Source organism: Cervus elaphus, chromosome 9 (genome assembly GCF_910594005.1).
Source record: "Cervus elaphus chromosome 9, mCerEla1.1, whole genome shotgun sequence".
NCBI classification, from domain to species: Eukaryota; Metazoa; Chordata; class Mammalia; order Artiodactyla; family Cervidae; genus Cervus; species Cervus elaphus.
In genome coordinates this window covers 10,753,675-10,778,859 of record NC_057823.1, presented here as the reverse complement: position 1 = coordinate 10,778,859, position 25,185 = coordinate 10,753,675, and the positions used below count along the sequence as shown (strand labels likewise).

The window sequence follows — 25,185 nt, the reverse complement described above, 5'->3', positions numbered from 1 at the left end:
AGGTGGTGTGGGTAAAAAAAGAAACGGGAAAATAAAATGGGAACAGTACCAAGAAAAGGACCACCAGAGAATGTGGTCAGTAGTAGCAAACAACACGGGGGAAACCTGCGAAGGGGCCAATGGCTCTGGCTGAAGCTTTTCCTAACCATAGCAAGATTAGCAGAAAAACATGCTGCAGTGAGAGGAAGGAGAGGTGGGGGCCCTCTTTTATAAGATCCTTGGGCAAGTCTCCAGGCATGATACCCCCAGAGCGACACCTAGCGGTGGCCATGCAAGTGGTTATGGCTCATCTCTATGATGCAGGAAAACAACGTGATCAAGACCTCAGCCTCCAGACTTCCCTGGCGATCCAGTGGTTAAGAATCTGCACTCCCACTGCAGAGGCATACCCGGTCAGGTAGCTAAGGTCCACACATGCAACATGTACGTGTCTGTGTGTTAGTCGTTAAAGTCATGTCCGACTCTGTCCAAGCCCATGGACTGTAGCCCTCCAGGCTCCTCTTCAACGGGGATTCTCCAGGCAAGAATACTGGAGTGGGTTGGCATTTCCTTCTCCAGGGGATCTTCCCCACCGAGGGATCGAACTCAGGTCTCCCGCATTGCAGGCAGATTCTTTACCGTTTGAGCAACATGGTGCAGACAAAAAAAAAAGACCTCAACCTCTGAAGCTGGTCCCTTTTGAGCTTAAAATCCAGCCTACCTGGTTAAGAGCCTGGGAAAGTCACTTAACCTATCTGGCCTCGGTTTCCTCATCATAAAACGGGGGGAGGACAATACCTACCTCAGTGGGTTGGGGTGGGGATAAAACACTATGTTTTTATAAATGCGGACAACATTGGCAGGCACTGAACTAACACCCATGAAGTATTCCCTATAATTCACACTGTGCTAACTCCTTCAGAGGGTTCCGAAACCCCCAGGTGCGCCTCCAAGGGCTGATTGGTTTGCTGCGGGCGAGGCTCCGGGGCAAGACCTGGACAACTCAAACAGGTTGGAGTTCTGCGGGCCTCGGGGCACAGCTTGGTGAATGAGGTCTGGGTGTCTCTAGGTAGGTCCCCTGACCAGCGTCGAGGTGCCTCAGGTCTCAAGGGGACCTCGCTTCGAGTATCACGGCGCCCTTGCTCTCCTTTGCTCTTTGGCTCCCTTGGAACGACGCGGACGCCACCACACAGCACCACCCCATCCACGCTGCCTCCCAGCACATGTCCGGGCGCCAACTGAGGCTGCGCGGGTCTTGGAGCGCGGGAGCCAGAGACCCCACGCGCGTGCGCCCTCTGCTGGCGCCAACGGTCTTCCCGGCGCGCGTGCGCACAAGCTCCAGATCAGCCCCTGGTTTGAGGGCGCGCGGAGCCGTTGACCAAGCTCCCGGCTCGTCCCCATCCCATCGCCGGGCGGGGCCGCCCAAGAGTAGAGGGAAGAAGGCGGGGACAGGGGGTGCCACGCCTTCTCCCTGGCCCTATTTGAAGCCTCTTGACTTCTCACCGCTGGCCAATCGCAGCTCGCCTTGTCCTGAGCGCCGGCCAATGAGCGGCGCGTTTGGGTCGCTTCCGGCTCTGCGCCCAGTTCGCCCCTTCCCCACGTCTTCCCGAGGCGGGCGGGGTGCGGGGGCTGGCGTCAGCCGCAGTGACGCGCGTCGGGCCAGGAGCCAATCGGGGGCGGGATCGGCGCTGATGGACGGGGCTAGCGGCCAGTGGCGAGGCGCTAGCAGCACTTCCCGTCGGGGAGAGAGTGTAATATGGCGAAGACCTACGATTACCTGTTCAAGCTGCTGCTGATCGGGGACTCGGGGGTGGGGAAGACCTGTGTCCTGTTCCGCTTCTCCGAGGACGCCTTCAACTCCACTTTCATCTCCACCATAGGTAGCGGGGCTGGGGAGCGGCCGGGGGCGCGAGAGGCCCGGACCGGGCGCGCCCCTGAGGAGCTGGGGTTGAGGGAGCGGCCGGGCGGGATGGACCAGGGACCTCAGAGGATCTAAGGGAGGTAGAGGGGAAAAGAGCAGTCGCCTGCATCGTCGTTTGGGGGTTCCCCGGCCATGGGAGGGAGTGGGGACCAGGTGCCCATTTTACAGATGGGAAGACTGAGGCCCCAACCCTCAGCCTGCTCAGGGAATATATGTCCTGGTTGAGGTCTTGGCCCCCGTCGTCTTGTTCTGTCTTCACAGCAGCCCTTGAAGCAGTTTTTGGTCTCCTCGTCTTACTAATTGGAAACAGGCATGGAGAATTTGTCCATGGGGAAAAGACAGCGACAAGTGACATCTGATCTTATTACGCACTTACTGTGTGCTAGGCGCTTTATGGTGCATTATCACACTTCCCAATGCTCTGTATTAGGTGCTGTTACTAGTTCGTTTCACAGATGAGGAACTTGAGGCTCACAGAGGACACTAGACTTGCCTATGGTCACACCGTCTACAGGTGGCAAGGATAGTATTTGTTCCCAGATATGTATGAAAATCCCATGGACGGAGGAGCGTGGTAGGCTACAGTCCATGGGGTCGCAAAGAGTCGGACAGGACTGAGCAGCTTCACTTTCACTTTATGTCTGAACCCAGAACTCAAGGCTCAACCATCCCAGAGAGATGTGAGCACTCATCCCCAGGACAAGCACAGCTGATCCATCTCAAAGCCAGGACTCGAACCCAGACATCTCCTCTTCTTTCCTCTGGAATACTCGGGGGTTGCACCCCTCTCCCTGACCTGTTTCCCCTGTGGATGAATTTCTTCTAGAAGGAATGGTGAGAGGGAGTCCAGAGACTTTCCCTGCCCGTGCTCAGCCTTCCATCCCACTTGAGGGTGACAGAAATGGCGATTGATAGCTGTCTGCTCTGGGACCTGTCATCTGGAGGCGGATGCCAGATAAAAGCTTCAGTGAGAAACCAAAATCAGCCGCTGCCACTGACAGCCCTGACTTCCCTATCGCTCGGCCCAGGACACTGGTTGTCACTTTGCAGAACAGCCCTTGCCTGCGGGGCCAACCCACATTGTGGTAGAACAGACTTGGCTTGTTGCTTCTCAGTTCTGACATCCATGAAAGTGGAGCTGACTTCTCCCCAGCCCACAAAAATGACCATTGTCCACATGAAAGGGTTTGACCTGAAAGTAACATCCATCAAGCCGATGGCCTGCAAACTATGCAGCCTTGCTGTGGCGTGGGGAACTGGGAGAAAGATCACTAAGCCCAGGAGTTGGGGGGAAAAAACGTAGGAAATGGACTTTGCTTTATCCATGTGTGCCTTATCTCCCTAATCCACATAGTGAGCTGCCGATTCCATCTTTGCCTTCTTCCAGAGCTGCACTTCGCAAGACACTTAGCTGCCAAATGGGAAGAGAATTGGACTGGCAGTCATTATTCTGATGTCCAGGTGCTGTTTACCCTTGAACAAGCACTTCATCTCCGAGCCTTGTTTATTCAGTTTAGGAGTGGTGTTCTCTGTTTTGGCCAGCGCCTGGATGGTGGAGGATCAGAACTGTACAGTGAATAGGGGGCTTTCACCGTTGTCAGTGGCCACCTAGAGGAAGCACAATGTCTCCTATCGTGACAGCATTCTTCCCCGGACACAGGTCCTTCTGGTTCCTCCCCCCTCCCTAACACCAAGGTCAGACTTTGGGGTTTTCCCTTTGCATCCCCACCAATCAGGAAGTGATCTTCACTCCTGGTAGACTGTGGCTCACTCTCAGTCCAGACCTCGGTTTCCCAGAGTCAGAACCTTCCTAGTGAGAATTTGGGGGTTGAGTTTTTTGTTTGGTTCTTAATTCTTGACAGGAAAACCCAGTCTAGTCTCTGAGGAGGCCAGCCTCCACTTACAGGTGAGGATGTAACTTGGGCAAGGTCATCTAAGGCGGTGACGTGGCACTTAAACCCAGGATCCCGCCCCCCCCACCCCACCCCGGGATCCTCATTACATGTGTAGCCTTCCTGCTGGCCTCTGTTTTCTAGGAAAATTTAATTCCCCATGACCTTGAAGTTATGGCCTCATAACTCAGGCCTTGTAAAGTTTACACTTCCTAATTAAACTTGGTGTGTTAGTAAAACCCAAGAGGCAGATAGAACAGAGTGGCAGTTGGAGTTCTGTCAATTGGACAGTGCTTCTTGATTTCATACATTCCCATGTATGTGGGCTTTCCTGGTGGCTCAGAAAGTAAAGAATCTGCCTTCAATGCAGGAGACCTGGGTTTGATCCCTGGATGGGGAAGATCCTCTGGAGAAGGGAATGGCAACCCACTCCATCATTCTTGCCTAGAGAATCCCGTGAACACAGGAGCCTGGAGGGCTGCAGTCCATAGGGTCGCAAAGAATTGGACACGACTGAGCAGCTAACACACACATACACACATGTGTAACAGGAGCAGGGGATGTTTTAGGAAGACTTTAAGAATGCTTTAAGAAGCCACATGCATGTGGCTTAGTCCTGAAATATAGCCTAATGCATAGAGGCGCTTGGCACTGAGCGTACCGCTGTATTTTCTTTATAGATTGGGGATTAAGTGGCTGTTCATTTTCTACACAGGTTACGTTTTGCCAAAGCCTGCTCTTATAAACTCCATCGATTATTTGTGGTGCGAACTTGGCCCCGTGGCTCCTGGAATTGGTTCTCCCCAACTGGCTCAACCCCTGACTTCTCCTTAGGGCCCCATTGATTCATTCCTTCAGGGAGGTGGATGACGTATGTGAAAGTGCTTGCTAAACCATGCAACACCACGTAGATCCCTTGCTCTTCATTTTTTTTTTCACGCAGCCATCTTTTCCCCAGTTCCTGCTGCACACCAGGAATCTGGCTCAGTGTAGGAGCGAGGGGTGACTTGAATGGATCAGGAGGAAGTGGAACTGTTAACTAGGCCTGCAGTCAAAGTTTGTGTGCAGGACTGGGTGATCAGCTTCTAGCAAATACATACTCAACCCTGCTGCACTTGTCCCTGGAGATACAATCATAAATAAAAGAACACCTGCCCTCCTGGAGCTTACGTTCTAAAGGGCAGTACTCAGATGCAGGCTTACGTTCCCTCTCGTCCACAGGACAGCTCCTGAGGCAGGCAAGGATGGAATTAGCATCCCCTGCGGGGTTCTAGGCTTCCCAGGTGGCTCAGTGGTTAAAGAATGTACCTGCCAATGCAGGAGATGCAAGAGACCCAGGTTCAGTCCCGGGGTCAGGAAGATCCCCTGGAGAAGGAAAGAGTAGCCCACTCCTGTATTCTTGCCTGGAGAATCACTAACAGGTATTCTAGTGGGCTACAGTCCATGGGGTCAAAGAGTCCGACCCGACAGAACAACTGAGTGCACACACATGAACCCTAGGTTCTAAGGAGTCAAGCCAGACCTCAGTCTCAAAGTTTCACAGGTGGAGGTTAAAAAATTATGTATATATTGATTGATTTATTGGGGTGCACCAGGGCTTAATTGAGGCATGAACTCTTAGTTGCGGTATGTGGGATCTAGTTCCCTGACCAGGGATTGAACCTGGGTCCCCTGCATTGGGAGTGCAGAGTCTCAGCCACGGGACACCAGGGAAATCCCCACAGGTAGAGATTTAGAACAAACTCCTAGGGGCAAAGACTGGACTTAGCTGTCACCCCTCCACGCAGGCCATTCAGATCGTCATGTTTTGTTCCTAGCTTCATGGAGCGAATAAACAATGTCAGGGATAATACGTGAAGAAGATGAAGCAGGCTGGAGAAGAGAGGATGGTTAGGAAGGCTCCCTGAGGAGGTGACTGGAACAGAGACCTGAGTGAAGGGAGAAGGGAGCCAGGTGGCCATGGAATGAAAGAACATTCCAGGAGGGGAAAGAGCAACCCTAAAAGCCTTGAGGCTGAAACATGCGTTGGCGGTGTGGCCAGAGAGGAGGCTGAGAGCCATGGGAGCTAAGGGGACCGGGTTAGAGCCCTTGGGCAACTGTTTTCACTTTATTCTGGGGCCAAGGAGTCAGTGGGAAGCCACTGAAAGGTGTTGGGGGAAATTTTTAAACAGTCTTATTATGGGGAGTTCCCTGGTGGCCTGGTGGTTAGGATCCCAGGCTTTCACTGCTGTGTCTCATTTCAGTCCCTGGTCAGGAAACTGAGATCCTGCACGTCACATGGCGTGACCAAAAAAAAAAAAAGTTTTATTGACATATAATTCAACTCACCCATTTAAAGTGTATAAGTCGGTGGCTTCAGACCCATTTACAGAGTTGTACAGCCATCATCACAGTCAATTTGAGAACATTTTCATTATGACAGAGACACACCCACACCCCCAGGTCAATCTTAGCCCCCACACCCCTCGGCAACCAATAATCTCCTTTCTGTCGCTCTGGATTTGCCTTTTCTGGATGTTTCCTGTGACCGGGATTATATACTGTGTGACCTTTCATGTCTGGCTTCTCACTCAATGTCCTATTTCCAGAGTTCATCCACGTAGCGGCGTGTCAGTGCTCCGTTCCGTTTTAGGGCTGAGTAATAGACCACTGTAGGGACGGACTGCGTTTTGTTTATCCACTCGTGTTGGTGAACACACTGGAAGGTTTGGAGCCGAGGTTAGCTCAGTGACGTGGTCGAGTGTGTGTTTTGGAAGCTAGGGAGGGCGTTGAGGGGACAGTGGTGGGAGAGCCTGGAGGGCAGTTAGGAAGGCTGAGAGGTCGCCCTGGTGCTGGGGAAAGGGGCCTAGGGCCAGAGGGTGGGAGAGAAGGAGGGCAGGGTCAGGAAGGCTTCTTGGGAGGGCAGCTTTCAGCAGCGTTTGCCAGGCTGACAGGCAGGGTGGGGACCACTCACAGAGAAGGACCTGTACACGTGAGTGCTAGCAGCCCGTCTGCATCGGGTACATCTCGGCCTGGTGCCGCTGTGCTTGGAGAGCCAGGTACAGGTGGCAGGAAGTGGGGGGCTCTGGCACCCACTCCATGAGGCCACCAACCAGGGAAGGGAGGAGAGCAACGCTTTGGCACTTGAGCTGCCTGGGTTTGCCCGCCAGCCCTGCACCTCGCCAGCTTTCTTCTGTGCAGCTCCATTCCGTTCTCTAAGCCTCAGCCTCCCCTCCTGTGAGAGGAGAAAGTTCACCGGGCATCTCTAGATTTGTTTGAGGGGTTTAGAGATCCTGCATGTCCAGCGCCGGCAGGTGCCCCGAGACTGTGGCAGCTATTACTGTACAGGTTGGCAGCCCCTGCCGTAGATGCAGCTTGGGAAAGACACGGACAGTGATGTGCCTTTTTGTCTTTTCTTTTCTTTCAGGAATTGACTTTAAAATTAGGACCATAGAGCTCGATGGCAAGAGAATTAAGCTACAGATATGGTAAGCTTTGTGGCCTTCATCAGCCCCTCTGCCAGCAAGTGCTTTGAGCTGGAAGCTCCTGGTGCCCCCCGCCCCCCGACCATGGCTCTCATCTCTTTGTGCCTAGCACAAACACTTTGGGCATTCTTCAGAAGCCCCAGGTGAAGGGACTTCCCTGGTGGTCCAGTGGTTAAGGCTCTGCACTTCCACTGCAGGGGGCATGGGTTCGATCCCTGGTCAGGGCACTGAGATCCCACATACCCAGAAACGTGAGTGTTAGTCGCTCAGTTGTGTCTGACTCTTTGCGACCCCATGGACTACAGCCCATGAGGCTTCTCTGTCCATGGAATTCTCCAGGCAAGAATACCGGAGTGGGTTGCCATTCCCTTCTCCAGGGGATCTTCCCGACCCAGGATTGAACCCAGGTCGCCTGCATTGCAGGCAGATTCTTTACCATCTGAGCCACTAGAGAAGCCCCATATCCCTAGCTATATGGCCAGAAAAAGAAAGGAGGAGCCGACAGAAGCCCCAGGAACGGTGCTCTGCTGGCTGATGGGGCTTAGAGTTGGTGTCCGCCCCCTCTGAGGACATAGCCACCAGTCCCAGTTCACATGTGGGCGCACACTGTGCCTCAGAGCAGCCTGTTCCCCTTGAGCTCACAGAGAACCCTCGTGGCAGCAGTGAAGGCCACCAGAATCGCAGGATAGGCCTGCCCAGCCTCTCCATGAGCCCGTCAGCTGATGAAGGAGGCCTGACATCACTTCCTCTTTTCTGTCCTGGAGACACCCAGGCCTCACTTCCTAACATGCAGACCTGAAACCCCAAAACCAAAAATGAGCTGAGACCAACGGTGAGATCTGTTTCTGTTCAGCTCACCTGGGACTGACTTTCTGTGCTCCATAAAATCAGAATTTGTGAGTCCCCATCACGCATTGTGGTCTGTAGGCCACCGCCCTAGGAAGGCTGGACTCAGGTGGTCAGATGTAGGAGGGCCTCACCCTGCAGCCCCGTCACTCGCAGGGGAAACACAAACCCTGAACCACGCAGAGAGAGGTCCCATCTGGGAGGGTAACTCAGTCCTTCCAGTCCAGGCACGTGCTTGTGTGTGGGATGGGGGCCGTGAGATGCGCTGCAGAGCTCCCTCCCTGCAGCTGTGTCCCCAGCTCAAGTCTCAGATGCTGAGCGCTGCCCCACCTGCCTGGCGGGTCCCCTCAACTTCAGGGGTCTCCACCTCTGAGCCCGACTTCAGAATTGAAATCTGGGTGTGGCCTAACTGATCCTCCTGAGCTCAGGAGGCAGCCAGTCTCTGGCCGCCTCGTAAGCTACAGGCCGTTCAAGTCCCTGTATTTTACAACACATTGGCTCCCCGGCAGCCTCAGTGCCCAAGTTCAAAGGGACACTGCAGCAGCGAGCAAGAGTTCTGCTTTCTTTCCCCCTCCTCCTGCTTCGCTCTTAGCGATCACATTGGGGTTAATGACTCTCTTAAAGCTCTTCTAGAACAGCTGTAAAATAACTGATCATAACTGCTAATGCCACCTGCTCTTGGTGGCCAAAAGTCAACATGGCCCCAAATCAGGTGTGTCTGTCTGGTCCAGACATGCTGAGCCCTGAGCAGAGGGTGGTGCAGGGTCACAGGAGGAGCCCTGGGCCCAGAGACAAAAGCTGGGGTCTTGCTCTGGCTCTGCCACCGGCCAGTCGTCACCTTCAAACAGAATACTGAATACCCTCTGTGCCAGGAGCTGGACTGGGCAGGGGCGTATCTGACCCAGGTGTCGCCACCGTACCCACAAGAAAGGCCTTTCCCCCGGGGTCTCCACAAAGATGGTGAGCATGGAGCTACTTCCTGAGCTGCTCAGGGCTCCCCTAACTCAGCCCACCAACGAGGGCTGTGTTCCCCTGCCACCTGACCAGCCCCTTCCACGCACCTGGCCCCAGATTCTCACAAATAATACCATCCAACCTTGGCTCTTCTGTGGCCCAGAAACCTGGGGTGGGTCGGGGGGGGGGGGTGCAGAATCCCCAGGAAGACAGGGTATAGAAGAGGAGTCGTTCTGCCACATCCCCAGCCAGGAGACATCAGACAGCTGCCCTAGCCCTGGTTTCTTTCTCTATAATAATGGGGGGTGGTGCCCCGCAGCAGAGTCATGAATCAGAAGATGATGACCCGTGAGAAAGCTGGTTGTCCATCCATCCTGGGTAAAAGCCCCTCTTTACACTGTGATGATTGTTCTTGTTCTGCATCACCACTAACGTCCCTTCTCCTTCTCGTTAGGGACACAGCTGGTCAGGAACGGTTTCGGACGATCACAACGGCCTACTACAGGGGTGCAATGGTATGTGTTGGTTTGCGTGGGGTTTGGGGGTTTTTTTCTTTCAAGTCAAATGAACATCTCGTCCTTAGATACTGAAACCAGGGGGTTTCTGAGGAGCCCATGGTCTGGCTCCTCGGGGGTCCTTGGTCCCAGGTTAGTTTTAGGAGAAAGCCCTGTGCCCCACCTCTCCCCCTTGTCCATGCATCCCCTTCCAGCTCCAGAGACAAAGCAGGGTTTAAGGAAACCTAATTCCCCAGGAATGAAGGAAGACTCAGGAAGCCGGTTCTTCCAGGTGAGGTCAGGTAGATCGGAGCTGGCATGCCCCAACGCTGAGGAGCACTCATGTGGCCCACGTCAGTCTCTGTGGAATTTGCTACCGAAAACTTGAAGATCTTCCAGGAGCTGACTTGCTCTGGGTTGTTGTCTGTTATATCTGCTTCCTGGGCCTGAGGCGGGATGAAGTGATTGGGGGGACTCACTCTTCATCCGTCAAATATTTTTACCAAGTACCTTCCCCAGGGCAGGCCCAAATCAGATGCAGAGGGCAACCTGACCTGGACCAGGGTCCTGTCTTCACGATCCCCAAGCAGGCCCCGCGCCTGTGAGGAATGTATACAAAGCAGGGTGCCCAGGGGCTGCGGGGGGTGAGAGGAAGCTCCCCAAGACCTATCGGCCACCGGGGTCACTCTCTGAGCGCGTTCTCCTTACTTGGAAAGTGGTGCAGAGAACAGGAATATACCAGGCAGTTGTCCCAGGCAGAGAACAGGAATGTCCCAGACAGTTTCTGGCCAGCTCCCCATTTCCAGCTCCAGCTTTGCCCCATCCTTTCCACGGTGCACCCCATCAGTCAGCTGCTTAGACCTGTTTCCTCCACGAGGCCATAAGCTCCAGGAGGGCTGGGCTACCTCTGGGTCCCCGGCACATGCCCGATGCCTGGGACCAAACTGAGTGTGCGAGGAGCTTGGGAAATGCCGGTGGACGGCAGCAATGAATAGAAGCATTAAGTATTTAGAGTATCCCACACAGCACCTGAACATAATAGAAACTCAATCATGTGGGCTGCAACCTTAGTGCTCCTCATTAAAATTAATTTACTAATTTTCCCCTCACCTTGCTGTCTTCTGGTACAGCAGACCCTGTCCCTCTCTGGGCTGAAATAATACCCCCACCCACCAGCCACTCGCCCCTTTCACCAAGCTCTTCTCTGCAGCTGGCAGGGGGCCTAGGTCTTGACCATAAACCCCTGTGTGTAGGTGCCGTGATCATCCCCATTTTACAGATGAGGAGCCTGAGGCTCGGCACCATTTTAGGCCCTGCTTAAATTCACACAGAAGATAAATGGGCCGGTAGTGAGTGACTGGCTCTTCCCAGCCCTCATGTCCTCAGCAAGCTCCTGACGAGGCAGGACTGAGCCATCTGTGAGACCCTGTCCAGCCCCAAGATGACCGTGTCCTCCCAGACCTACGCTAACTCATACGGACGCTGCCAGCTGTGTGTGGCCATTTGAATCTAAATCTGTTAAAGTTGGCAACCCAGGCCCTCAGTCCCACCTGCCGCACTTCAGGGGCCCCAGAGCCTTGTACAGCCAGTGGGGACCATAAAGGATAGGGCAGGGAACATTGCCACCACTGCACCCCATCATCACCTTTTCTTTGTCCTTGTGGCACTGGACCAAAGATTGGGGAGCATCAGGCATCTGATGTCTGGTTGTGAGCTTGCAGACAGATCTGAGGAGCTGTGCCCAAACAGGCCAGAGAGATGCTCACTTGGAGCCTTGAGGGGCACTTCAGGGAGGACCTGAAACAGAATGATCCTGTGTTATGGGTTTCCCTGATGACTTAGCAATAAAGAATCTGCCTGCCAATGTAGGAGACAGAGGTTCGAGCCCTGGGTTGGGAAGATCCCCTGGAGAAGGAAGTGGCAACCCACTTCTTACACAGAAGACTTTTACCTTCTGTGGGAATGTAAGCAGGTCTTCTTGCCTGGGAAATCCCATGGACAGAGGAGCCTGGCAGGTTACAGTCCATGGGGTTGCAAAGAGTCGGACGTGACTGAGCAACAACAGATGTTTTCCAGGGACTCCTGTGCCTCCTGATGGAGTTGTATTCATTGCCCACCCCCCTCTCAAGCCACCACAGGTAAAAATCTGGGACCTTGGAATCTTGCATCCATGGCGCCAACCCAGCAGTGGTGGCAGCGGAATCCTAGGCCATCAGAAGGGCCAGTCCCTGAATAAAGGAGCAGAAAGGCCTCCCAGGCCTGTGGCGTTTCTAGCCCCGTGGGTAGAGGCCCCATTGATGCTTGATTCAGAGTGTCCACCCGCCAGTCTCCTCACGCTCAGCTTGGCTGGAGCGTGGCACACATCACAGCCACTAAAGGTTCCTCCAAGTCTTCCTGTCCGCAATCTCCGTTTAGTCTCCGCAAGAGACCACTGGATGAAGGTTCCCAGATGGCATTTTTGAGGAGTCGTGGCTGTGGTGGGCTATAAGGCCGCTTTATGTAGCCTCAGAGTCCCAGCGGGGATTGGGAATTGCAGCAGCTTGCTTGCCCTCTCTGTGGTTTTGTCACGGCCTCGCCCTGTGGTTATCTGCCCAGCACACATGGCCTGCATTCTTACTCTGCAAATTCAGGTGGCCTTAGAGACGTCTTAGCCAGCACCAGCGCTTGTGAACGGAGGCTTTAGGCCCCTGGAGCAGGTGGTGGTTGTTGTTTAGTTACTAAGTCGTGACTCTTTGCAACCCCATGGGCTGTAGCCCACCAGGCTCCTCTGTCCATGGGATTCTCCAGGCAGGAATACTGGACTGGGTTGCCATTGCCTTCTCCAGGGGATCTTCCCGGCCCAGGGATCAAACCCAGGTCCCCTGCGTGGCGTCACCGGCAGATTGTTTACCGCTGACCCCCCAGGGAAGCATGTAAGATGAGGGAATGGAGTGAGCCGGGCCTGGGCAGGACAGCAGGGAACGTGTGCCTCGGAACCCGGGGGCCGAGCCGCACAGGAGCTGGAGATATGTTGCAGGCTGGCTCACCACATGCCCTGCGGGGATGTCCAGGGCGGCAGGGGGCCTGTCGCAGGGTGGCCCTGACCACTGCTTGATCCTGTGGAGAGTCCAGGGAGGTTCCTGTCATCAGCTCCATCAGAGCTGGGTTGGCATCATAAAGGTCACGTCTCTCTGCACTTCAGTTTCCTCTTTTATCAAGTGGGGTATTTGTCCTTCTTGGCAGTGGCGGGTTGTAGGCTCAAGCGGAGACAGGTTCCCTTTGCACCTGTTTCAGAGCCCATGGACTGCCTCCGAGTTGCTCACACGTTGGTTACAGAACCACAGAGGCCTCAGCGTTGCCTGCCCCAGGGCTTGAAGCCAGCCCAGTAATGGTGGGGTTGCTGGAAGGCACGCGGGCATCAGGGTTTGCCCCCCTAGGCCTAGACCCCAGTTGTGCCCTTTACTTTCTCGTGTGTCTGGAGAGAGGGACCTAGCCGCCCCCCCGCCCCCACTTGCAGCCCCAGGGTCCCCATTCTCGCAGTGGGGACACTGGGGCCGCCCGGCCCAAGCCTGTGGCTCAGGGAGGCCCTGTCACAGCGCCCAGCTCACGGCAGGCGCCAGGTGAGGGGGATGCTGGGATGACCAGAGGCGGCGGCCCTGGCTGAGTCTGGGAGGAGACTCGGCAGGGTGCAGGGTGAGTGGGCGTGGAAGAGACCGAGCGTCGCCACGGGTGGCAAGAGGGGGAGCGCGGTGGGCATCAGGACCTCGGAACACAGTCTGTAGAGCAGGGGCTGCAGGAGGCGAGGGTGGGAGGTCAGCCGCTGGGCCCTCGCTGGCTGCCAAGGCATGCGGGCTTGTGTTTTTCCTGCCCGCAGGGCTCCTCTGTAAGCATGAGGGTAGTGCTATCTGGACTTCTGGAGGAAGGGTCACATCGGTGGCTAAGGAACAGGACTGCAGCCTGGGCCACCAGGGAGAGGCTGGTGCTGGAGCCCAGCAGAAGGAAGGGTCCAAGAGGGTGTCCTGTCGGGGTCCCTGCTGCCCGCCTTGCTGGGGCCTCCCCCCGAGAGAGCTCGCAGCTTGTCCAGAGCCTGTGTGTCTGTCTCCCCCTGCTCAGGGCATCATGCTGGTCTACGACATCACCAACGAGAAGTCCTTTGATAACATCCGGAACTGGATTCGGAACATTGAAGAGGTGAGTCTCTGGGACCCCCTCCCATGCATCTGCGTCTCGGAGCGCCCTGGTTTACCCATGAGATCCCTGAGCACAGAGGCACCTGGAGGTAACTCGCTAGAAACAAGGAGGGACGGGAATCCACACAGTCGACCCTGGAATCCACCCAAGCGTGGCTTCGTCACGGAGCAGCCCCGAGAGCCTGTTCCCCAGCCGGGCTGTCTGGTTTGGGCGACCTCGAGATCAAGGAAGGAGACCCAGTGTCTGTGAGCACTCAGTGCTTTCTAGAGAAGGAAGGGTCTCGAAGTGGCATGACCTTTGTACTTGGAGGGTGTGGTGAGGGCGTGTCAGGCCGGACTTTGAGCTGCCACTGAGCCAGCTGTGAGCTGGGAGGAGGGACCTGTGCTCAGGCCAGCAGTGCTGGCCCCGCAGCAGCCCATGGGAGGAGACCTTGAGCCCTGAGGGAAGAGAACCCCCAGGCCCCACTTCCCGCCCCACCGGTCCCAAGACCAGTGTGGTCATCTTCCTGCTCTCCAAAGAGCTTGCCCTCACCCCCAAAGCCTCCCCCAATGACAAACTTGTGGCTTTTGATGACTCACCGGGTGAGGCTTCCGATCTGAGAACTTTGTGCACCTGTGAAGCTAGGGCTGAAGGTCACAGCACAGTCGACATCTGTGGACAGCTGCTCTGGGCTGAGGACCCCACGTTTGCTGGCAGGAGGGGGCCTCGCACCAGTCTCTGGAAGCTCTCTGTTCCGGCCAGTAGGCAAGAGATCCAGTTAGTAGGACATTTGGGAGCAGCGACGAGCATTTTTCTGAGGCCAGATCTAAGCTACAGCAAGAAGAACCTTTTATTTTTTTATTTATTTATTTTTTGTTTTAATGTATTTACTTACTTATTTAAAGTAATAATGTTAAACCTGTTTTGTGCACGAATGAAAAAGCACACACACTTTTTGAAAAAGAATTATATTTTTGAGAACAGAAAGGTTCTGTTTTCTTTAGTCACCTTTGACCCACCTTTTAAAGATAAGAAACATTATCACTTCATTTATAACACCAAAATAGAGACCCAGGATCAGAGTGGTGAAAAACTAGACTGTCAGTGGGTGGCAGAGCTGAGATTCAGACCCTCCTGTTTTTCTGATGTCTCTGCTTTTAAAGTGAGTGACTGTGAAGTCAGCCCACTCTTTTTTTCCCTCCTTGAGAAACTAGATAGGCTCGATCGTGGGTCTGGGTAGCTCTCCATTTCCTATGCTTTAGGGACCTTTTGAAATCCTCCTGTCATAGTTTGCACACTGGTGTATCTCTAAGGGCCTCTCGTGGCCCAGTCCTTCAGGAAGTGAGGCCCACTGTGTGGTGTAGAGGAGAGATGGAGGAAGGAACCATTTTCGGGCATGAAGTGAGAGTGAAAGTCACTCAGTCACGTCTGACTCTTGGCGACCCCATGAATTCTAGCCTGCTAGGCTCTTCTGTCCATGGAATTCTCCAGGCCAGAATTCTGGAGTGAGTAGCCATTCCCTTCTCCAGCGGATCTTCCCAACTCAGGAATTGAACCCAGGTCTCCCACTTTGCAGGCGGATTCTTTACGGTTTGAGCCACCAGGGAAGCCCAAGAACGCTGGAGTGGGTAGCCTATCCCCTCTCCAGCGGATCTTCCTGACCCAGGAATTGAACCAGGGTCTCCTGCATTGCAGGCCGATTGTTTACCAGCTGAGCTACCAGGGAATCCCTTTCAGGCATGAGGGCAGAGTTAAGGAAATGCCCTTAAGGCAGAGCACCCGGCTGGTGACCTGCCAAGGGCGAGGACCACCCCGAGCACAGCCTGTATCGAGCCCAAAGCAGGGGAGCTGGAGCCAGGCAGACAGCGTGCAGACAGCGGCGGACGCCTCTGGCAGGGGAGCCAGGGAAGAAGGAGGCGAGCAGGGGTCAGGACCCCCACCTCACTTGCCTCCCGTAGGCCAGACACCGCCAGCAGTCCAAGGACAAGCACGGTAGCCTGGTTGATAGAGCCCGTAGGGAAGGCGTCCTTGGCTGCCAGAAAGCACGCACTTGGTCAGGGTGGCAGGCAGAACCCTGCGCTCGGCCCTGGCTCTGAGACACGGGACAGGCCTCTCGGCCTCTCTGAGCTTCAGCTTGCCCTGTGTTCAGGGTGTGTCTAGCCGTCCTGATCACACCGCTCTGATCTTGGGGCACAGGTTGGCAGTGGGTCCACAGTCCAGTCCGACCTCACCTCTCCCCTCCCCTACCTGCCCCCCTCCCCAGCACGCCTCTGCAGACGTCGAAAAGATGATACTTGGGAACAAGTGCGACGTGAATGACAAGAGACAAGTTTCCAAGGAACGGGGAGAAAAGGTGGGTGTGGTGACCAGCTTGGCATTGCCAGGTACTGTGGAGCAGAGGGACCTCAGGGTCTAGAGTTCCCTGCACAGAGGCCAGCCCTGCCCTGCCCCAGATGGGCCTCCCGAGGGGGTTGGGGGACAGGCTTTAGAAGGGGGGAATCCCTTACCATCTTTATGAACAAAGACGACCCGCCCTCCTGGGATGCTAGGCTCAGCTAAGGCACACAACTGAGTTGGCCGTCTGGGCCTGTGCCTTGGGAAGGGAAGGTGGGTGCACGTGCCCGGCCAGGCTTCAGGCTGAAGACTGAAAGCAGCGAGGGCTTCCTGCTGTGCTCTGCGGCTCCCACACAGCATCGTGTGGGTCCCTGTGAGGCCAGAGGGGCAGAGAACAGAGCCGTGGTTTGAGCCAGGCCCCCTCGACCCTCCTGCCAGGGACGTTCACCGCCTACTCTCTGCTGGGGCCTGGAGGGCGTAGGCCCCACTCTGTCTCAGCTCTCTCACCGCTACCTGCTTAGGGTGCTGTGCGGGGTTCAGGGCACCCAGCAGCTGATGTTCACATGTGTGTCTCCCTCCCAGCTGGCCCTGGACTATGGAATCAAGTTCATGGAGACAAGCGCAAAGGCCAACATCAACGTGGAGAACGTGAGTCCCAGGCTCACGGCACCAGCCCCTTTGGGCCGAGGGTCAGATCGCACCCTCCAAGGAGGCTGTGTCTCAGGGACTGGCCACAGCCTCCCTCGGCCTCTAGACTGATGACTGAGAGGCTCGCCTTGAGCAGCACCACGTGCCCGGCCCCTTGCAAGGCCCAGGCAGTTTGGGGGGATCGCCCCCTTGTTCTGACACCAGCAGGGGCCAGTCCCAGCTGGGTACCTAGGACACGATCTCACTGGCTCTCGGGCCGTGCTGGGGAGCAGGCGCAGTTTTGTAGGTGGGGGGACCGAGACGCAGAGAATCCTCCCGGCTGGCGCCCAGGCTCACCTCCAGGTTCGCGCTTTCATTCACAGCGCCCGCCCGTCCAGAGCAGGGGGCCCTGCCCAAGACTTGGCCCAGGCAGGCCTTCCTCTCCGCTCCACCAGCCCTGTAGCACCCCTGCCTTCTGCTCCATTCCACCACTTCTGAAATCTTTCCAGAATGGATCTTCCACGCCACTCCCGACCTCAGCCACCTACAAGAGGCACAGAAAGCCGTCCCTAGCTGGCCCCAGCCAGTGTGTTGCCTGTGACTCAGGCCCCGCCCACCTCTCTCTGACCCTGGCCCCCTGTGCCATGCCCTCCTCCAAGCCTTTACCATGGTCCCATCCCCCTTCCCTTCCCCGTCAGGGACAAGTCCATGTGGCCCCTCCCCCAGGAGGCCTGTGCCATCCCCCAGGCCCTTAGGCCTACCACTTTGGGCATCCCTGGCACCCTGAGACCCCCTCCACAGCAGAACTTGACCACATCAACGAGTTTTCAGTGAGACTCTGCCTCTCCCCAGACCAGCAGCCCTCGACAGCACATGCAAAGGCTGATTCATCCCTGTATTAGGCTCGGGGCAGGGTTGGTGCCAGAGTGGGGTTTGGGAGTGCTGCCCAGATTGGGGTGTGGGGGGAATACATGGTCAGGAGGCTGGCACCAGCAGCAGCCTGGGATCAGGTCAGCTTGAGCCTTCACCCATCCTGGGAAGGTAAACCTTTGACCCTACCTCCCAGGCCTTTCAGGGCAGCGACCCAAAATGAAGCTTGTTTGGCCAAGGAGCCACTTGTCTTTCTGCCCTGCCCCTGACTGTTAGAAGCAGGGCAGAGCAGGCAGCACAGGGATCGAGGACTGAGAGCGCGAGGAGTCAGTGAGCCCCTGGCTGCCTTGGGACAAGTCACTGGGCCCCCTCCAAGCCTCAGTTTCCTCTCTGACCAATCAAGGGTGATCCCACCTCCCTGGATCATTGGCTCAGGGGAAGTGGTGGTCTGGGTGAGCGGGGGTGTCCCTGCAGTGGCAGGAGATAGATGGGGATGGGCAGGTGAGCCCCATGCCTGGGTCTCTGTCCTAACACTGTTACCACCCTGCCTCGCTGTTGAGACACACCCATTGCATGGCAGGGGCCAGGAACCAGCCAGCCCCCATCTACCTCCCACTCCCAGGGTGCTAACCATGTACCTATTCCACAGGCATTTTACACTCTCGCCAGAGACATCAAAGCAAAAATGGATAAAAAATTGGTGAGTGGGGGTCCCTGTTGAAACTGGCCGGCATCGCCCCCAGTGGTGTGATCCACCCCTGGGCGGGGCCCTGCCTCTGAGGGCTGTACCTAGGAGGGCATCGCTAGGAAAGGGGGCCGAGTTAGCAGGTGGCGTGGGGGCATCCACCCTGAGCTTGCTCATCAGCTTCATCTTTTTTTTTTAAAGAATGACATTGTTGTTTTTGTTGTTTTTAATTCATTTATTTTATTATTTAGGTGGCTGCACTGGGTCTTTGTTGCAGAGTCGGGGGCTACTCTAAGTTATGGTGCTCTGGCTTCTCATTACATTCGGTGGTTTCTCTTGCTGTGGCTCACGGGCTCTAGGCTCGAGGGCTTCAGTAGTTGCAGTGAGTGGACTCAGTAGTTGTAGTACACAGGCTTAGTTGCTCCACAGCATGTGGGATCTTCCCAGATGGAAGATCGAAGCCATGTCCCCTGCATTGGCAGGCGGATTCATATCACTGTGCCACAAGAGAAGTCCATCATGAGCTTCATCTTTCCTCTGGCCCAGAGCTACTCAGTAGCAGGCACAGCTCACTAAGCCCACCAGCTGGCTGGGGACACACGGCCCTTTCCTTCCCTCTCAGGAGCCAAGCCCGCAGGAAGATGGAGGGCCTCCTGCAGAAAAACCCGCCAGGCAGGCCGAGAACCACAGTCTACCGAGTCGCAAGGCCCCCAAGCAAGGCTTGCGTCTTGACAGCTGCTGGTTTTCCATCCTGACGAGTCTGGCAGGTCGACAGCCTTTTTCCTTCCAGCCTCAGTCTGCAGGTTGTGCCGGCCTTCAGTGCTTCCCAGGGCTCTGAGGCCTCTAAGAGGTCCTGCCTGACTCCCTCCCTCATACCCTTTCATTCACTTCCAGCTTGTGGGTTTACCACACGAGCAGTCTCGTAGTCCCAAGCATTCGGCATCACTAGTGCTTTCTTGGTGGAGTCCGGACGCTCAACTGTTTTGGGGGCATGTTCAGCACCGAAATGCTGTCGTGAGCCTTGCTCCAGGGCCTCTGTTCCAGGAACCATTCTGTTCCTGCCAAGTGATGCTTCCTGTTGTCTGACACAAGAGCTTGACGCACTCTATGACCCGTTCTACGTCTGGTCATACAGGACTGCATGCCCAACACAAAACACCATGCAAGTAGTTCACATCTGCTTCAAAATGAGTGTCACTTTCATAATTCTAAGATGCTGTGGATTGAATTGCAGAGCACATGATCGACTGAGTAGCAGCTCTTTAGCCAAAACAGGAAACAGTCTATGTAAGCCGACGTACTTTTAGAAAAATTTTCTTACAGTTGTAATTTTCTTAGAATTCTTTCCTCTTCAATATAACTGTAAAATTTTGATTCTTAACCACCATTCTGACTCACTTGGACCCACTGGGAGTTACACTGGGCATCATGACAACACTTTATGCTTTTATTTTTTATTTTATTGTATGATTATTACGTTTTATTTCGGCTGCGTTGGATCTTTGTTGTGGCACGCAGGTTTTCTCTAGTTTCAGCACGTAGGCTCCTCCTCCAAAGCATGAGCTCTAGAGTACACAAGCTCAATAGTTGCAGCGCACAGGCTTAGTTGCCCCATGGCATGTGGGATCTTAAGTTCCCTTACCAGGGATCGAACCCACGTTCCCCGCCTTGGAAGGTGGATTCTTAACCGCTGGCCCACCAGGAACGTCCTTGCCTGTGCTTTTCATACAGGCCTGTTGGTTGCTTCCTTCCAAGGCATAGATTATGAGATGCTGATGCTCAGCGATAATCTAGATTATGAGATGCTGATGCTCAGCGATAATCTATGTAATTTCTTTTTTTTTTTTTTAACTAAGTTGCAAATCACCAACAGTTAAACTCTGTCCAGTTCTTACTACGTTTGTTTATGTTCAGAGTGGCAGTCCCAGATCCTTTCCTGTCGGTCTTTTTATTATTTTTTTAATGTAATTGACATGGGACATTGTATAAGTTGGGCATTGTTGTAACATTCAACAGTTACTGTTGAATAAATTCAGATTTTACCTAAGAGCTGAAAGATGAGAAGAAATTAGTCAAAGAAACAGTGCCTGCACCTTTCCAAACATGTGGGGGAAAAATAGGATTTCAGATGTCAGGGCTGGCAGGGGCCAGATCAGAGGCTTCAGATGCTGGGCAGCAGCCCTGATGGGTTTTCAGAAGGGCTTGAGTTGAGGGCATGCCTCGCCTGCAGCAGGGCGGAGGGCGAACCGTGGGGAGAGGTGGGAGCCAGAGCCTTGGCACGGGGACGGGGAGGCCAGAGGGTGTGAGCGGCAGCAGGACCCGGAACCCAGCACCTTCACGTCCCAAGAGGCAGAACCTTTCGCTGCCCCTCAGCTGCCTCACTGATAGGTGCTCGGCACAGATGCGTAGACAGACAGAAAGGAGGGAAGGATGGGTGACTGGAAAGAAGGAAATGGGGGAGAAGAGTGTGAGGTGAGTGAATCAGTGGTTGGAAAGATGTTGGAAAGGGGTGGATGGGTAGATGAATGAGTGTTTAAAGGAATACATGGTTAGAAGGAGTGATGGATGGGTAGTAGATGAAAAGCAGATCTATGGGTGTTTGAAAGATGAGTTGTCAGTTGGAGGGGACAGCTGGAAGGATTGATGGATGATCAAAGGGGAAGGTTGGGATGGTTGGTTGGAAGGAGATGGATGGAAAGAAGGAAGGGGCTATGTGGACGATGGATGGGAGCGAGCAGGTGGTTGGATGGAAGGGGATGGAAGATGGTTGGATGGAAGGAAGGAGATGGGTGGATTGTTGGTTGGAAAGGGTTGGATGGAAGGAGTTTGATGGATGATGGATGGGAGGGAGTGGGTGGTTGGAAGGAAGGAGACGGGTGGACGGTTGGCTGGAAGGTGACAGATGGATACAGTGGCTGGTTGATTGAGGGGCGTAGAGCTCATGTTGCTTGGCTGTAACCCCAGAAAACCCCTTGTGATTTCAGGAAGGCAACAGCCCCCAGGGGAGCAACCAAGGAGTCAAAATCACCCCGGACCAGCAGAAGAGGAGCAGCTTCTTCCGATGTGTTCTTCTGTGAGGAGCGTCGCCTTACTCTGAGCCTCGCTCGGCCCAGCTGACTGTGCCTGTCCTGAGTGAGCCCCTCACTCAGCCGGGGCCCTCCCCCTCCAGCACCCCCCGCCGCGGCTGCGGCCACTGGGCCCACGGCCACCAGAACACAATCGAGAAATTGTTTATTTTAGCAACTGATCTTTTTCAACTCTGGAGATGGAATGAGTGAAAAGAACCTGCTGTCTTTCCTGCGACGTCCGCTGAATGGGTCCACACAGCGTGTAACTAGAGAGAGAGAGATGGAGTCGCGGCGTGGCCGTCAGTAGCAGCCCACATAGCAGGCCACCGCCTCTGGGCCTCGACAACAGAGCCCCACTGGGAAGCCCGTCCACCATCCACGTCCCCCTGCAGCAGAAGCAAGGCCCCCGCCGAGGCCGGCGATCGCTCCCGTAGTGCTCGGCTCCGCATGCTGAGCACGATGACCCACGTCAGGCCGGGAAGCACCTGCCCCGCGCGTCCGACGCCCACTGTCACCTCTCCTCTCGGTTTCTGGACAAGTGACAGAAGCCATTATCCCCACCCCCACCCGTCCCCCCCATCCCGTCACATTTTAACTGTCAGACCAAAGGGAAGCACAAATTAAGGAAGTCCTGAGGAAAGAAGCATGGCGTGGCCTTTCCTGTTTACAGCCAGGTCTGGTCCCTTGGGCCAGCCGGGCCTCGGGCTCGGCCGGCAGGCCTCTCCAGCAGTCCCCACCTGAGCTCCGAGGGCCCCCCGTGCGTGCCTCGGGGCCCCCACTCAAGCCGTCTCCACTCGGCCCGCCCGTCGGGGCGCCCACTCCTCTTCCTCCTCCCGTCGTCTCCGAATTGGACGTTCTTTCTAGAGATTTTTATTTTTCCATATCCGTAGTGTCAAGAGGTGATTCCGTCTTTGATTTACAGTGGCAGACCCAGGTGATCTATAACACTCGCATACCCTTCCCCGCCGAGAGCGCAGGGTGGCCTGCGGGGCCGGGCTGCAGAGCAGTCTGGGTGGGTTTTCAGCTGCCGTCATTGCCCAGTGCTGTTTCAACAGCTCTTAAGTTCCCGGAGCGACGGCAGCCGGGACCAGGTCGCCAGGTCAGAGGGGTGTCACCAGGGAGCCTTTCTCTTTCTTTTTTGAATTAAAACCAACATACCAGCAATAGTCTGCTCTCCCCTGGAAATCTCTTTAACCTGCTCTGTTTACGTCGATAAATGCACTTACAGAAACCAAACCAATTAAAGCTCATTTCAAAGCTAACGGATCTTTATGTCCGCATTTTCCGTGTAGGTACACGGATGTGGCCACACGTTGTGTTCACAGGATGCCTGCTATTTAAAACACAGCCCAGGTCAGCAGGGGCCTCAGGTCTGGATGGGATCAAAGTGGAGGCAGCAGGTTAACCCAGACTGGAGGAGAAGGTAGCCCCAAGCTCTGAGGAGGTGACACAATTACACGAAGATTGACTTGGGAAAATAAGCTTTCCAACCCCCCAAACACATACACATACAGCAGAGGAAAACAGAACGCTCCCTGCCAGCCTCATGCCCCCGACTGAACCCGCTCTGTCCACATTCACCCTGCCATGCCACCAGGCTTCTCTTGGTCCCTGCTGACATGTTTTGCCAAGTTGAGCACTTCACTGCGAGCCCCCTTCCTCACCTATGGGGAGATCCTGCTGCAGACCCACCACTCAACCAGGGGCTGAGCCTCAGTTCCCTCATCTGTAAGATGGACAGTATCATGGTCTCCACCTTGCAGGATGGCTCTGAAAAGTCCATGAGAGGGCACATCCCTGGCCAGCTGCTGAGGCCTTCTGTTGTCATCTGATTCATTACCATTAGCATTGTTACTCATCTCCCAAGAGAAAAGCCCACCTCTTGTTTCACATGGAACAAGTCATCCAAGTTAACAGCTTTGTGCTGTAAGGTATTTGCTCCATAATGCCCCAGGTTCCCACCGGTCGCTCCCAGCCAGGTCACGTGGGGTCCTTAAGCCCCTCATCTCACCTTGTGTCAGCCTCTCGCTCAGAGTCATTACTTTTCCTTGTTTCTAAAGATCTTGATGACGTGGCATGTGGAGAATCAGCTTCCCAGCTCCATCTCCCCCGTACTGAGCCACATATCTTGGCTCTTTGGATGACAGCTTTTGTTCAGTCACTCAGTTGTGTCCGACTCTGCAACCCCATGGACTGCAGCACGCCAGGCTTCCCTGTCCTTCCCCATCTCCCGAAGTTTGCTCAGACTCATGTCCATTGAGTTGGTGATGCCATCCAACCATCTCATCTTCTGTTGCTCCCTTCTGCCTTCAATCTTTCCCAGCATCAGTGTCTTTCCCAGTAGCAGCTCTAGAGAGATGTAATTCATACACATACCATACACCCACCCCAGTGTGCAGTTCAGTAGTTGTGAGTAGTCACAGCGTTGTGCAACCATCACCGCAGTCAGTTTTAGAACATTTTTATCACCTACTACCCATTAGCAGTCACTCCCCATTCCTCAGCCCCCAGCAACCACTAATCTGCTTTCTGTCTCTGGATTTGCCTGTCCTGAACATTTCATATAAATAGAATCGTACACTGTGTGACCCGCATCTGGCTTCTTTCACTCAGCATAAAGTTTTGGGGCTCAGTCATGCAGTTCATGTCTTTTTACAGCTGGGTAATGTTCCACTGTGTGAATGGATCACATCTTTTCTACGTTCACCCGTTGATGGATGTTTGGGTTGTCTCCACCTTTTGGATACTTTGCCTGTCTGCTTTGCAAGCCTGCCAAGTTTGTTCCTCTCCCAGCACACTTCCCCTGCTGGCTTCTCCGCCAGCCTTTCCTGCATGTGGACTTGGGTGGCATCAGTCTCCTCATGGACCATAATGAGCTCCAACAGGACAAGAACAGAATCTCTTTTGTCTTCTTCACCAGCATCTAGCGTGATGCCCACAGGTGGGGCTCACCGGTGTCTGTGGAATGAGCAAATGAATGAATTGATAGAATGGAGGCATTGGGGCATGAACGTAAGGACCCTGAAGGCACAGGAAGCCCAGAGTTGACAGGGCTTCACCAGCCCTGACGTCTGCAGCCCAGTGTGTCCCAGGGCTGAGACTCTCTTGTGGCCACTACGACTCGAGAGCCACCCCACACAGGGTCCACTGAATGTCACGCCAGCTGAGGCCTCCAGCGAGGATCCCAGATCCTAGAGTAAGGGGCTGACGTAAGGGGGTGGACAGGAGTCTTGGAGCCCCCCAGCCCTACTGTCTCCCTGCTGGTCCCCTTCTGGAAAGTTCCTCTGAGGGCCATGTGTCTATTCACAGGTTCAAAGACTGGTCACCAAGAGGTGGGGGTGATTCTGTTGTGACAGCCTCAGGGGAGGACTTGGTCTGTGAAAGAACACGTCCCCCATGCAGTCAGAGTCATCAGGGCGGAGCCCTTTGTGGTGGGGCCTCAGGGAGGTGGCCTGGAGACGGACTGAAAAACCTCATGTTTCTAGAGACTGAACTCCATGTAAATGAGGTCCCCGATGGTCAGACTTTCTGTGATAAAGGTCTGTTGGTCGATTCTGATCCCCTCCACAACAGCATTGCTCCTCTCTTCAAGGCTGGGAGCCCATCCATCAGGCCGGGGAAGGCACAGAGGATCAGAGAGGTGAAGTGAGTTGCCCAAGGCAGCCCAGCTTCTGAGGTCTGGAGGCCAAGCTCGCCTCTCCCTCAGCCAGGAGCAAAGGCATCCGCTTAAATCGCAGTGAAGAGTCCCCGTGTTCCTCTTAACTGAACGTCATCGTGCTGCATGCTGCAGGGTTGTCTCACCTTAATCATCACGTGGCTCAGGAGGCTGCCCACTTCACAGATGAAGAAACTGAGGGGGAGGGGGTCTGAGTGACTCAGGCAAAGCCACACCGTGAGTGAGC

General features: G+C 54.9%; 1 protein-coding gene across 1 annotated transcript; it reads left to right on the top strand.

The window, feature by feature from the left end:
• Positions 1 to 1,557: 1,557 nt before the first annotated feature.
• Positions 1,558 to 22,545, top strand: RAB8A (RAB8A, member RAS oncogene family). The gene is made up of 8 exons (XM_043911113.1): positions 1,558 to 1,859; positions 7,199 to 7,259; positions 9,511 to 9,571; positions 13,643 to 13,720; positions 15,963 to 16,052; positions 16,616 to 16,681; positions 18,180 to 18,230; positions 21,200 to 22,545. The coding sequence occupies exons 1-8, from the start codon at positions 1,736 to 1,738 to the stop codon at positions 21,290 to 21,292; spliced, it is 624 nt and encodes a 207-aa protein (XP_043767048.1). The 5' UTR covers positions 1,558 to 1,735; the 3' UTR covers positions 21,293 to 22,545.
• The last annotated feature ends 2,640 nt before the right edge of the window (positions 22,546 to 25,185 follow it).

Bases quoted from the DNA above. Each gene is read 5' to 3' on its own strand.
- RAB8A (XM_043911113.1), top strand. From the start codon at position 1,736: ATGGCGAAGACCTACGATTACCTGTTCAAGCTGCTGCTGATCGGGGAC. The intron at 13,721-15,962 runs GTGAGTCTCTGG...CCCCCTCCCCAG, and splicing joins GGATTCGGAACATTGAAGAG to CACGCCTCTGCAGACGTCGA. The intron at 16,682-18,179 runs GTGAGTCCCAGG...CCTATTCCACAG, and splicing joins CCAACATCAACGTGGAGAAC to GCATTTTACACTCTCGCCAG.